The sequence below is a fragment of the Bombus huntii genome, chromosome 1 (genome assembly GCF_024542735.1).
Source record: "Bombus huntii isolate Logan2020A chromosome 1, iyBomHunt1.1, whole genome shotgun sequence".
In the NCBI taxonomy this organism is placed as follows: domain Eukaryota; kingdom Metazoa; phylum Arthropoda; class Insecta; order Hymenoptera; family Apidae; genus Bombus; species Bombus huntii.
This window is the reverse complement of record NC_066238.1, coordinates 10299869-10313963: the sequence shown is the minus strand read 5'-3', so window position 1 is coordinate 10313963 and position 14095 is coordinate 10299869. Positions and strand designations below refer to the sequence as shown.

The 14095-nt window shown below is 30.3% G+C and overlaps 2 protein-coding genes across 8 annotated transcripts; both read right to left on the bottom strand.

Annotated features, from left to right (window-relative positions):
• Nucleotides 1–12: 12 nt before the first annotated feature.
• On the bottom strand, nt 13–2263 carry LOC126865253 (WD repeat-containing protein 13-like). The gene is made up of 4 exons (XM_050617589.1): nt 1713–2263; nt 958–1634; nt 460–752; nt 13–360 (listed from the first exon to the last, which is right to left on the bottom strand). Exons 1-4 carry the CDS (start codon nt 1783–1785, stop codon nt 114–116), a joined length of 1290 nt encoding a protein of 429 aa, XP_050473546.1. The 5' UTR covers nt 1786–2263; the 3' UTR covers nt 13–113.
• A 1217-nt stretch (nt 2264–3480) lies between these two features.
• LOC126865141 (protein lingerer) lies at nt 3481–13987 on the bottom strand. Of its 7 annotated transcripts, none has more exons than XM_050617310.1 (15): nt 13870–13987; nt 11796–11994; nt 11315–11678; nt 10978–11241; nt 10705–10898; nt 10388–10627; nt 9982–10302; nt 9464–9901; nt 9175–9399; nt 8900–9107; nt 8628–8827; nt 7408–7617; nt 7144–7266; nt 6776–7051; nt 3481–6696 (listed from the first exon to the last, which is right to left on the bottom strand). In XM_050617310.1, exons 2-15 carry the CDS (start codon nt 11925–11927, stop codon nt 6448–6450), a joined length of 3444 nt encoding a protein of 1147 aa, XP_050473267.1. In that variant the 5' UTR covers nt 11928–11994; nt 13870–13987; the 3' UTR covers nt 3481–6447. The 7 variants fall into 7 exon arrangements, with proteins under 7 accessions (XP_050473267.1, XP_050473296.1, XP_050473318.1 ...); XM_050617339.1 differs by having other exon boundaries at nt 6776–7048; XM_050617361.1 differs by having other exon boundaries at nt 7408–7578.
• Nucleotides 13988–14095: the final 108 nt, after the last annotated feature.

Below are 14095 nucleotides of genomic sequence, written 5' to 3'. Positions count from 1 at the left end.
TTCCAAGACAGATAAAGAACATTTAAAATTTTATTATAAATATTTTACTTATAGTAATTAGTTTTATAAAATGTTTGTATAATATTATTTTATGTTTGTACATTATTAAAAGTTTATATATGACGTTGACGATTACGCCATAAAATAATAAGTCCTTGATAATCCGCAGATGCAAGAAGAGATTCATCATAATTAAAAGATAAAGCAATTGTCGGTGTTGCATGACCTTCAAGTCGGTTGATTTTTGCTGCTTTGCCTTTTCTTGCTGAATCCAATAAATGTATTGTACCATCTTCAGAACCAGTGGCTATTAAACATGTTTCCATTTGTGGGCAAAAAGTAGACCTCACAAGGTATTGTCTGTTAACAAATTTATGAATTACATTTTATTGTTATAATTTTATACATTTTTCGTATTAAAGAAACGTTTATGCTTGTAATAATATTCAAACAACTTACTTGTGTTTTATTGGATATTTTGTCCACAGAGATAAAGAACCTTGATTGTCAATAATATGATACAATAATACTACATTACAAGCACTGCTCACTAAAAGTGCTGGCCATGGAGCATCTTTTGAAAGCCATGAACGCCAAGAAAGACTACTTATCATTCCACCAATTTCTTGTACTCTCTTTAATTTCGTTAATCGTCCTGATCCTGATTCCAATTGAAATGACATAATAACTCCTCTATCATTTCCAACCCATATTATGGAACCACCGCTACCCTCACAAGTTAATGACAGAATCTGAAATAGAATACTTCTCTTTTTATTTAATATTATTTTTTAAATAAATTTTTAAAAAGTGAGAACAAACAGTATTCTCATAGAACTCATTAAAAAAATAATAATAAAAAATTAAGAAAATGGCAGGTTATTATAAGAATTAAAATGAATTATAATTAATTTTAACATAAACATTTATCATTAAGAAAGATTAAAGAATACTAACTTTTCCACCAATTTTGCAAGATCCATTGCGAGTATATATACCAGTAGATATATTCAAAATCTGTACTAGTCCTTGAGAATTACCAGCAACAATCAAATTATTATTTACGGGTATAAATTCACAGCATAAAACTTCTGCTCGCTGTTGATCATTAACCACTCGTAAACAAGTTGGATTATTTTCTGGATTCAGGACATTCCAAAGTCTTATTGTACCATCTAGAGAAGATGAAACTATAAGGTCATTACTAATACTCCAGTCTAATGCAGTGACACCTTTTTTATGTCCTTCCAATAAAGCTATCACTTTTGGAGGAGTACTGATAGCATCACATATCGATAATAATCCATCTAATGATGCACAACATAACTTTGATCTATCATTATTTGCAAACTTAAGCATCATTACAGGTGCATTGTGTTGATCAAAAACATGATGCATTCCATCAAAGGCAAAACTTTCTGCAATTGATTTTCGTTGTATATTATAAAGTTTTGTTTTAATTTCAGATTTCTCTTCTTCAGCTGTATAACTACTAAAACTATTTTGTTCTAAGTTTTCGCCATATCGCAGAAATAACAGTTTTGCTCTTAATTTTATATAATTTTCTCTAATATTTGGATCTTTACTAAACTTTTCTTTTAACAGTTGATTTCTACGACGAATATAAAGCATTCCTGTAATTATCTTATATTAATCATTTGTAACTCTTAGTATGTTACAATATATTGAATTATAAATATACATATACAAACCTAAAGTAGGTAATTTATTTACACGTTGTGCATTGTATTTAGCATCAAGAGCAAAAACTTGTTGATGCCACATAGTAACAATTCTATATATTTATACAAATCAAATAATATCAAGTACTGATTTTTTAAAATAAATATAGTATTGCATAAGATAAAACGCTACATAAACATGGACATTTAACCTATTAAATAATTTATGTTTTGTAAAAAAATATATAATACAAATGTTTAAAAATGTTTTTATTTATTATTCTTTTGTGCATTTTTCTTTCTTTTTTGGTTTAGTCATAGCTTGAAGCAAAACATACGTATTGTGCCAATTTTCTTGGGTCTATTGACGTTAATAAGTAACATTTTTTTAAAATATTTCATTAACTCGTACGTTCTCACTTGCAGTATATTGAAAATTTATATAAACGCAATTAATAAGAATTTTAAGTATATTGTCCTTAAAAATGTTAGATTGAATCGTTATCATTCATTTTTGTTCTTCGTTACAAAATAGGCACGGTAGACATATGTATGTACATTTATATATACATACATATGTTACATAAAGCACTCGTATATAAAAACATATATGTATGCATATATATTTAAATTACATGTTTATAATAAATCATTTGAATTTTATCTTTATTATATACATTCTTTTACAGTATTGTTTTTAGATATTAAACTATTAAAATTTATATATTTAAAATGTATTTATATGCAGCCACGTTCCGTTAATACGTAAATAATAAAATTAAGGATCAATAAGTGATAAATATTTATAAAAAATCCAAGCTGATTTTTCAAATCTGGTTTTAATTAACAAATAATTGAAGATCTTAAATATCTATAAAAATTAATTACTTTATAGTGAATATCTTGTTTCTGCATTTTAAATAATTTCTCTTTATTTAGACAACTAAAGATTGTTTAAAAAATTATATAGTACTGGTTGAATTAAAATATTTTACACAATAATTATATATATATATATATATATATATGTATGAATGTTACAGGTTTTTTTTAATACATTTATTCTCAGATACCCATATTTATACACAGTAGTGGTGGCTATTTTTTTAATAATTATATAATAGCAATAATGACGCAATGAATTTTGCATCTTTCGATAGATCATTACTTGATAAAAATACAAAAATTATTAATGCTTAATAATTGTTATAATGAACTCTTTAATTTAAATATTTAAGTTTCGTTTACATTCTATCATTTTGTAGAATATTTTGCAACTTTATCTTTCATCGTACATTACATTTAATATACTTGCCCCTAATTCATTTGAACATACACATAAGATTGGAAATATTTGAAAATTTATATTGAAAAAAAACAAAAACAAGAAAAGTAATTGATTTTTTCAATTATCATACCAAACCCTTAAATGTTTACATGAGTGGATTTATATAAATATGCGTATTTTGAATGCGTAAAGATGTTCTAAAAATGTTTAATATAAATTTATTAACTTATTAAAATGTTTATATAACTAACATAAACGCTCTAAATATATTATATTTTCGATTTTAGGTGACTGAATAAGTACTATAATGTAAAGCTAAAGCAATCAAAAACAATTTTTTATATATAAAATGTGTATAAAACATTTACTTAAAGGACTAATTACAAAACGTTAATTAAATTGTATATTTGTAATAAATAATGTATCTTAAAAAGAAATTTCTTTAAAAAAACAAGATGGTTAATATGTAAATTTGAGTTTGTTAGATTGAAAATAAAAGTAATATTTAAGTTAATTTCAAAGCTTTTAATGATAACATATTTAGCAACCATTTAAAATCATACGTATATTTGTAAAGTTTTCTTTGTATAGCACAATATTTTAAAGTTATTAAGTCATTAGTGTTACACAGTAAAGTTTCGTTATCCTGTATAGTCAGGATGATCGAATAATCCGTATCCGAGAATGATTTTGTCGATAAAATCGATCATTTTTTTCTCGGTAATTTATGGTTACAGATTTACATTTTCTTTGTTCTTCTAAAGAGAACTATTCTACACTTGGTCTCCCATGATTTTCAAACATATCCTATCCATATCGATGTCATTCAATTTTGTATATATTTATATATATGTATAATGCAATTGCTAACAAGATTTTACTTACAATTATGTACTTTTTTTTCGTATCAGTGGTACTCGGAAACGGTACTTGTTTTGCGATAAAACAATTTATTCCCAAAGTATAATACATGCTAGGTCGTAAGGATTTCAACAGCATCTCGTGAAAATACTTTACTCATATCTTCGTTTACTCTTAATGATAGGAATTATATTGTAATGATTGCTATCCACAATGCAAAAATGTAATGTATGTTTCCTAAAATGACTTGTGTTAATTAATGTATTATTTTACTCCTTTTCGTCTGATTATTTTATAACTGTACAATATGTTTCTAATCAGCATAAATAATGTAATAGTATGAAAATTGTTTTATCAGACGGAATCGACAATTACATTTTCCTCTTTATTATAATCTAATTAAAATGATACAGGTCATTGTGAATACTTATTAGCGGTACACTAACATCGACATTTGTTTTTTATTACATTCGTTGAAAAATTATATTAATATTAAATTAAAAAAATGTAAACAGTGCGGGTTGATCTCGTTTATGTACGTATTTGTAATCAGCATGTAATGTTCAACATAAATTTATTCAACATTCAATACTCAATACTTTGATCAACTAAAATTCATTTTTATTTATGTATTAACAAATATTACAGTTTTTAAGCAGATCCTAGAAATGAGTATGAATTAAAAGCAAAAAGTAAAAAAGAAATTGAAGAACTTACGACGTAGCCACATAAGATTATTATTTGGACTATACATTTTGTAAACATCAAATAGAATGTCATAATATGTGTCTTATTTTTCTTCTATATCCGAAGAACTTCCTTACATAATAAGTTTCAAAAATGTAGTTTTAAAGCTGGTGTAACTATTTCATAATAATTATAAATAATTTGTTGACAAATTAATCTTTTTATCTGTTTTCAGATATATTGTATTTGTATAATGCAATTATTGATCCAAGAATCATTTGGATCTCTTTGAAAACTATAAATTTGGAGAGGGCAAACAATACTCTGCAAACGAAAACTTTAAAATTGTTATTAAACTAAAGCATCAACTATTATTTCCTAGAAGATAAATTACATGGATGATATAGAGTAATTAGTAAAAGTTAATATATGAATAAGGGTAAGGTAATGTACGTTTTAGATAATACAACTTACAGTATGAAAGGATTGTAAAAAGTTATATGAGAAATTCCTGCAAAAAGCAGATGTTTGAACTCTATTATTTGAATTTTATTCAAGGCACCACAAGAAAATTACTGAATTCTGCTTGTTTTTCTTAGTAGTTTGTGGCACTATCTAATCTGCAACGCCGCTTTTATAAACATAAGATATATTAAATAAGTACCGCTCTCATTTTGAAATCAACGTTCTTTGAAAACATGGTATGACGGTATCTTCTTTTTGGTTTAATAGCTTTTTGTTAATAAAATATAACGTTCATAAAATTCTGGTAACTAAAAGAAATGCAAGGCGACCAAATCAAATATATCTATATATGGGTGCGCGCAAGAATGCGAAACTAGTGCGATTATACATTCGTTTTTAAATACCAAAAGTGACAACATTATGATGATTATAACTTTATATACCTGATGTTCCATGGTTAAATACATACAATAATTGTAATTTACATAGTATAGTTTTATGTTCCATCACGTATGGGGTGCTTTGTTTTCATGTAAAGAAGCACTTTAGATGTTAATGAGCCGAGATGCCTACATCATACAAAAAAACTATCACCCTTTGCAGTCGATGCAGTATATTCGCAATTGCACAGTAGTATACAGATAAGAGATCGGAAGTAAATTTAACAGTCAATTACTCTTCTAGATCATCTTTTCAGTATTTCACACGAGAGCTACTCACAAATCTTGATTTTCCTTTTCTCATAGCGTTTCAACATACTACAATTAATTCTGTTCTTCTTTATCTTGACAAATATGTACGATCATTCGTTTCACGGTTTTATACGTTATAAACGCTATAAATTTATTTGGCACGAATGCGCCTCACGTAGGAAGAACTATGCAATTTTTTCATGCTGCATTTGACCACTCCTCTTTTTCTTTTTGCGTATTACATTTCACTTTAAAGAAATATATTTATATATAAATATATATATATGTATATTGCATTATACACACCAAAAACTGTTTAATACAATTAATGAATTATATATTATTATAAGTAAAATAATAACGTGTCAAAAGATTTCTTTGTAATTCAACTTAATATCTCAAGATATAAGAATGTAGAAATTAATATGACTAATTAAAAAGAGTATAACGTTTTTTCTAACTAATTGTTGTAGCAGATTTATGTGGAAAAGAAATATTACCACCGTGTTAAACACAAAATCTTTAAAAATTGCTTAATCCTTCCACATTTTAAGATTAATTTTATATTTTACATTAACTCGTGTCATACCAGAATCATTTAGTTTCACCAAGAAAGAAAAAAAGAAAAAAATCGTCTTGTCTTGTGTCCTTTGTATCATTGTGTCAATGTCCTTATTTCACACCACCGTGTATCATATGGCGAAATGGTAGTTTGTCTAAAATGGTGCAGTTTTGCTTTTATCCTCTCATTTTCCTTGCGCAGTCCAATTTTTTAATTACTTCCAGTCCAGTAACTAGGACTATATCCAGGCTTTGCTTGGGCTTTGTTTTGGGAACTTGTATTGGACCTTTGGCCTGCACTGCTACCACCATCTTGATGAAGTGGCTGGTGCAGTTGATGAGGCATAGTTGGGATAAACAAATGTGGTGTTCCATATGCACCAGGCAAACCAGCATTTTGGCTCCCAGTCAGACTAAATGGCGGGGGAGTTGCTGAGTGAAAAGTTTGTTTATCGTAGGACTGAAATAACATTAAAGCGTTATTAATTTTCGCTGAAAATAATACATTTTTATGAAATTGGATTTATAGAAATACTTACATTCACTTTACTAAGCGCTACATGACTCTTAGCATACATAGTGGCGCTTATATCGGTTGCAGATGATCCACCAGTATTCGTATTTCCGGTAGATGTTCCTGTTTTACCAGTTTGTGTGGTGGTATAGCTGTTTCCCGCACCTTTATATTCGGCCGCAGGACCAGCAGATGCTAAAGCATCATAACTTGCTCCAGCTCCATATCCAGATCCATAACTTCCTGGTTTAGCACTATATGCACCACTGTTCGTACCCGCGTTACCAGCAGTCGCTATCTGCTATAGTAATTTTGATAAATGAAATACGAATGTTTTATTAGAATATATTAAAAAATAAATAAAGAATTAATTATATAAGTTGATTAACTTACAGGATAAATAGCAGGGGTTCCATATTGAAAGCCACCTGGCATTATTCCACCACCATATGCAAAGTATGCATATGTTGGAGGTAGTGTAGGATTCATCATTGGTTGTTGATGCTGTGTAGCAGTCTACAAATAATATGAATTAAAAAAATTGTTTAAATGTAATACAATACTGTAATTTAGTCGGAAATATCAAAACAATGTTTAAGTATTATAACAATATTTTTAAGCTGATTGTCATGTCTACTAAATGTTTATAAACCTCACCTGTTGTGACATAGTTGATGGAACTGGAGATGCATTGCTGTCGTTTCTGGCGAACCTGGCGTCACTAATACTGGTATAGGCTCCTTGTACGCCTTGTACTCCTTGAACACCTTGTACACCGGAAAGTGCATCTCCTCGTCCCCCACCGAGACTGGTAGCAGGGCCGGTTGTCTGATAGCCCAAGGCCGCGTCATAGTAACCAGTAGTTGGCTGCAGGTTAGTCAGGAAGGCCAAACACAAAACTACATGCATACACTGTGTACTCCAAATACAAGAAGGCTAACTAATATCTAAGTCTACGCGTACTAGGTTGGGGGTAGGTTACATGCGGTTTGGTTGTACCTATCTTAGAGTCTTAGACTTTAACTTAAAATTTCTTTAGATGTTGTAATTTAAAATCCATTATTTTCTACGTTTTAAAATATTATTGTTCTAATGTAAATTTTTATCTTTAATATTAACAAACATACCAGTGTAATTTATTTTAAAATAGAGTACAACTTAACCACTTGAAAATTATATTATATATTTTTATACAATTTCAAATACGTAACATGAGGTATAGAGCAAATGAAACCAATAATGAAGGAAGATATATATATATATATATATATATATAAACTACAGTTAGTCTATGATCAAAATGGTATTTTATATTATCTGTAATAGGTTCATTTCAGCGGACTAATCTTTCATGATAATATTCCAAATTAATCACAGACAGTTTTACTTTTCTACTAAATAATGTTTCAGAAATTAAAATGTTTTCAATAATTTATCTGATGCGAAACATCTCACTATAAAAAATACAACAAACTTCGTGTGCCACCTTGAAAATGTGAATAAGAAATCCATAATTTCTTAAAAAGAAAAAAGAATATTGAAATAACGAGCAGCTACCAAGCATTAAACAAATGATTACTTTAGCATTCTTCTTACTAAATAATCATGACAAAATAGAATAGCACGCAGAGTAGTACACCCGAAATATAAGTTTTTCTTTTTGATTATGAATGCTAATATTATTGTTTCAAGAAATATAATAGTTATAATATCTGTTATAGTATATGAAATAAAATGATATACTTTTTTTAAAGTGTACATTACTCTAACGAAGCATTTTAATGGAATCAAGTACAAATTACTTTTACGATTAGCATATGAGTAAGTTGTACTTGAGACGTAAGATAAATAAATTGAGGAATCAAATAGTAACTGACCATATGCGGTATTCTTTGTTGCATAAGCTGTAATTCCTCATAACTGTACATTGGTTGTTGGAACGCATAAGGTACACCTTGGCCCATAATATATTGATGACTTAGCATTGGAGTCATGCTACCAGCTGCACCACCACCTGTCATATTTCCAGTTCCACTACTACCCGTTACTACACCACTCGATGTACTTTTCGGTACCGCTTTAAAAATCACATTACAATTTTTTTTTTATCTGACCATAGAAATATTTTTAGTGTTTAGATACTGCTTACCATTAGAATTTGTTACTTTAGTTTGTGAACTATTTACGGAGGCAGAACTAAGACCTAATGTGGGTGCCGTTGTAGTCGCAAGAGAACTATTTGATGTCGTCGTGTTACTATCATATTGAGAATCTTTTGTTGTATTACTGTTCAATTTATGATTGTGAGACGCTGTTTGTTGTTGACTGGCGTATGTGCCATATGCATTTGCATATACCTGTAAGTATAGTTTAGTAATTTCTTGCATTTAAGTAATATTCGAGCTCATGAAATGAAATACTTACAGACTGTGCTGCGCTTTGGTAAGCTCCGGATGTTTGGGTAATAGGTGAAGTAAATGTAGTAACAGATGGTTGATAAGCTTGTGGGGTCGACTGAAACGAAGACGATCCTTGATATCCACTTGTTTGATAGCCTGTACTACTATTTGATACAGTATTTGTAGCTACAGACTGTGCTTGATATTGAGATGTTGTGGTAGGTACATATCCAGTCGCAGACTGATATACCTATTTAAATAAATGAATTTTATATAATATAAATCATTTTAGTATTATACAACATAATAATTACCTGATTTGTAGTTGTTGGTTGGTTATAACCTGAAGTTGCAGATGCAGATGCAGAGGGAGAAGCTTGACTAAAGGTTGATGTATTAGATTGAGGAAATGATGATGAAGAATTATAACTTGCTTGTGAAACAGTTGCTGTTGCAGAATAACTATTAGCACTCGTGCCGGATGCGGTTTGAAAAGATGATTGAGCAGATTGAGCATTTGTAGAATATGCGTTATAAGTGCTGGGAGTCGCTGTAGGTGCTTGAAATGATGACTTTTGAGATTGATAAGTTGTTGTTGTACCATACGGAGGTGCATTTCCTGGTGAGACTTGTGAAGTGAAATCTTGTTTAGTTATATCTAAAGTTTGTCCAGAACTGCTACCACGAGCAGTGAATGTTTGAGCGTTTATCGAATGTTCACTCGATACCGGTAAATTGTCGCTATTTGATAACTGTAAGTAAATATAGAATTATTCAATAAATTGTAAGCATTAAAAAATGACAAGTAATAATATTTATATAATAAAGTAACCATTTGAGAAGTAGTATTAAAAGGTGTCGTCGATGATGGTTGCGTTGTTTCGATATCCATGGAATTATTTGTATTGGCAGTGTTTACAGCATTTGTAGTAGAAGATACCTCTACACCAGCTATTGTATTATTAGCTGAATTGTATTTTTCATTTGCAGAACCATCAAGAGAGCTTGAATCACTACCAAATTCCAGTGCACCAAATTGGACATCAAGAAATCCAATGCCACTATTAACAGCATCTCCAGGCATTTCTACAGCGCTTGATGGTATTTTTGATGGTGGTGGCACCCTTGGACGTTGTTTTGTCTGCCTCTGAGGCTGATATATTTAAGAAATACAACGATATTCTAGTTTATATATTACATTATAAAATAATTCGTAAACATGTATATTATTTAGCTACCTGGCTGGATATCGACGAGGAGAATGTATTTTGTCCAGCAGATTTCAAGTTTTCACTTGTTTGTTGGGTAAGTTGTGTTAAATATTGTGTTTGGGCAGCTGTTAATACCCCACCACTTATAGCGTTTGGTTGCTGTGATAGCTGCATTGTAGGTAAGCTCAATACAGGTTGTTGTTGTTGAGTTTGTTGAATTAAAGTTTGTTGTTGTATTGGTTGTATTTCTGATAATTTTGGTAATTCCTTATATGCATAAATAAAAAAGATACTTTTTGTTACATGTAATTACTAATATAGATTTAAAAAGCAATGTTACATACTTCCTGTTGTAGTAATGATAAATTTACAGTCTGGTTAGGTTGCACTGGTTGCAGATCTTGAGTTTTTGCTTCTTCTGTAGAAGGTGTAGGTTCTGCTGCAGAAGTGCTCGGTGTAAAAACTTTTGTATCCGCCAATGAACCTGTATATTCTTCATTCTCCCAGTCTTCTGCAGAATCCAAATTATTCCATGCATCTACTCACATATTTTTGTTGTGTGAGATAAGATTAAATAACTTAAAATGTGAATAATTGAAATATTTAAACAGACTTACCCATCTTTGGCTCCTGAGCAGCTTGTTGTTGCTCTTCATTACCTGTCCATGTATCAATTGATCGATTAAAACTATGAGCAGATGAAGTAGATGATGGGTCATTACGGTTAGCAAATGTTCGTGGACCAAGTCCTCTCCCTCCACCTCGTCCTCCTCGACCTGGTCTTCCTGGACCACCTCTTCCTCTTCTGTTACCACTGTAACTTCCATCACGAATACCATCTTCCATGTTTCTTTCGTTCTCTTTATTTTCTCGACCGCGCCCTAAATAAAGATTTATTTAGACACGTGGCATCAATAATATATATCAATATGTATAATATTTATCTTAACGTACATCCACGATTATCATGGTTAGCACGACCTCGCATACGTGGAGGACCACCTCCTCGTTGATTACGCCTCTCATCCCAATCACCACCTTCATCTTGACCACCAGAGGTATCCATATTTTGTTTTGAACCACTAGGTTGACGAGGCTTCTTTTTTTTCACTTCCCATTCTGTTTTTACTCCCTCCAAAAGATCATTAACGGCACGGTCCAAGTCACCATCACTATCATGTAAAGCCATAACAACTTCATCTTCTGATCGTCTAGTCATATCCATGACTTGCTTTATGCGCTCTTTCAAAACAGGATCTTCACCGCTACCCATTCTAGTGTCAATGATTTGTGCATGCCGCATCTGAACAGTGTTTGGCTACAACGCCATATTTTTTAATAAAAATTCTTTATTGAATAAACAAAAAACAAAAGTGCATAAAAAGATATCTTTCTATCACTCATAATAATAAAGTAATTAGCTATATTTACTGACCTGCGTTTTTTCATGCTTTATCGAATCCGATGCTTTAGTTAGATGATGATCTGATTTCCCATGTTGTTGTGATGATTTATTTTTATTGGTGCCTCTCCCACCGGAGGACACCGATTTGTTGCTTGAACTCATTGCCAACTAAACTGCCGCACACCTATATCACTCCCTTATCACACTATATACACTCTCTATTTACAGTCTGTAACAAAGAATACAATTAATTGTGTATATCTAATATAATATACTGAAAATAAATACTATGTGTTATAAATACATCTATTAACTCAAACTTAGTTTTATTAACTAATTAAAATATAAAAAGTCAAAAACATTATTTTATTTTATTGCAATGTATAATATATTGCAATAACAAAACTACATATAATTCTGAATTTTTTTTTAATTTTGTGAAAATTGAAAATATTTGACATTAATTATAAATTTTACATTCTGAAAGTTATATAAGAATTAAAATTAATGTATGTAAGTACTTCAATTATTATCTTTATAGAAGTATATGATAAAATTATACATTTCTAATAGCAATTAGCTATTTTTCACTAATGATGAATAAAGTATAAATAATGCACAAAATTAGTGATTCCAGATTATAAAATGTAACTTGTAATATTATAAATAAAATACATACTTTTAAAACACTTTCTAATTTTCTAAAAATAAATAACATCTTCTAGAATATATGATAAAATACATAAATTAACTAAAAAGTTAAAAGACTAATTCAACAAGCTAAATTTTTCAGTAAATGACCATAGATTAATATCACATTTTTTCTAAATAAGAATTAATTAATATTAATTAAGAATATTAAGTTGATATCAAGAATAAACCAAAATATCATACAATAAAATTTCATACCATTAAGTAGATAAAATAATGTAAATATATAAATACACAAATTAATATTTATAAAAAATGTATAACCATAAATTACTTGTATATGTACTATCATCAGATAGATTGTATAACCATGATTATCACACATAATTATATCTAATAAAACTATGGATTTTGAAGAATTAGCGAAGAAGAATAAAATACATCTTGTTCAATTTAGGAATTTTTAGAATACCCACATAACCCACGGTATTAGCAATTATACCATAAAAATATGCATTTTGAAAATAACCTAAGTGAGAAAAACAATTGGTATTTAAAAACATTTTAACAGTTATAAAACATGTCAAGCACAATATCAAATCACATTTATGAAAATGTGTGTATGAAGAATTAACAATAAAAAAAGTCGACATTAAATAAACGTCTGCAAGATACAATTTTATTTCTACCTTTTAAGCATAGATGAAAAGGTTAGGGTCGGCTAATGATGATAAATACAAGATCAAACGATTTAACAGATATTTCTTAAAATAGTCACGTTTTTCCTAAAACGGTTGTCTAGAAGAAGAACGAATAAGTAAGCGTCAGGGCGATATGCAGAATGATCTAAACCTTATCCACAAGATTTTGCGAAATTCCCAAGGACCATGTCGTTCAATGCAAACGATTAAATTCACCGAAAACACCGAAAAGATTTGTGAGCTTTCTTCCCGCAACACAGAAGATTTCAAATGACGATGAAGTAATAAAAAAAAAAAAGAGAGAAATTTTGACGTGCGCGGTGAGAATATGACGAAGGAGGATTATCTGGCGCATCACAAAAAACACCTTGTCCGTTGCGTTGTTGTTCGTAAGCGAGTTGTGAAAATTCTTCAAACGGATGATAAAGAAATTGGCCGTGTAGAGTTCGTTATATTCCTGAATCGGTACTATGACGTTGATGTAGAATATTTTCCGCAGACCATGTGCACGGTAGACGCCATTTCTGGTTTTGCGAGGAAGGCTTGTCAACCATCGCCGCGGTGGAGCATCGATAGATCTCCGTAAGATGATTGAGTCAAAGTATTTGCAAGTAACTCACAGTTATTATAAGCGTTGTTTGCGTACTCGAAGGACACGTCCGGAGTCAGAAACAAGCGAAATTCACGACGCCTCGGCTTTTTCGGCCGTGGCGCGCGAAAAACCACGAAAAAAACAACGAATTTACTCGTACCTGGTTAGTGCGCTCAAAACGCAGCTCGGTCACGTGACCGCGGGCCCCCCTCCCTGACTTGGCAGCACCGCCTCTATGCTTTATCGGGCTCCATACGGGTAGCCGATTTTATACTAGAACGCTCAGGTTTGTTAACTAGACAATCAGAAATTTCCTAGGTATAATCAACACTTAATGAAGGCAAGTTAAAAAGCTTATTTTCAATTACACTATTGGGCATGTAATA

Excerpts from the sequence above, each read along its gene's own strand:
- LOC126865253 (XM_050617589.1), bottom strand. The coding sequence starts at position 1,785 with ATGTGGCATCAACAAGTTTTTGCTCTTGATGCTAAATACAATGCACAA. Across the intron at positions 1,635-1,712 it reads AAATAAATTACCTACTTTAG|GAATGCTTTATATTCGTCGT; the intron begins GTTTGTATATGT and ends AGATAATTACAG. Across the intron at positions 361-459 it reads AAATATCCAATAAAACACAA|ACAATACCTTGTGAGGTCTA; the intron begins GTAAGTTGTTTG and ends ATTTGTTAACAG.
- LOC126865141 (XM_050617310.1), bottom strand. The coding sequence starts at position 11,927 with ATGAGTTCAAGCAACAAATCGGTGTCCTCCGGTGGGAGAGGCACCAAT. Across the intron at positions 11,679-11,795 it reads TAAAGCATGAAAAAACGCAG|CCAAACACTGTTCAGATGCG; the intron begins GTCAGTAAATAT and ends ATGGCGTTGTAG. Across the intron at positions 9,902-9,981 it reads TTAATACTACTTCTCAAATG|TTATCAAATAGCGACAATTT; the intron begins GTTACTTTATTA and ends ATTTACTTACAG.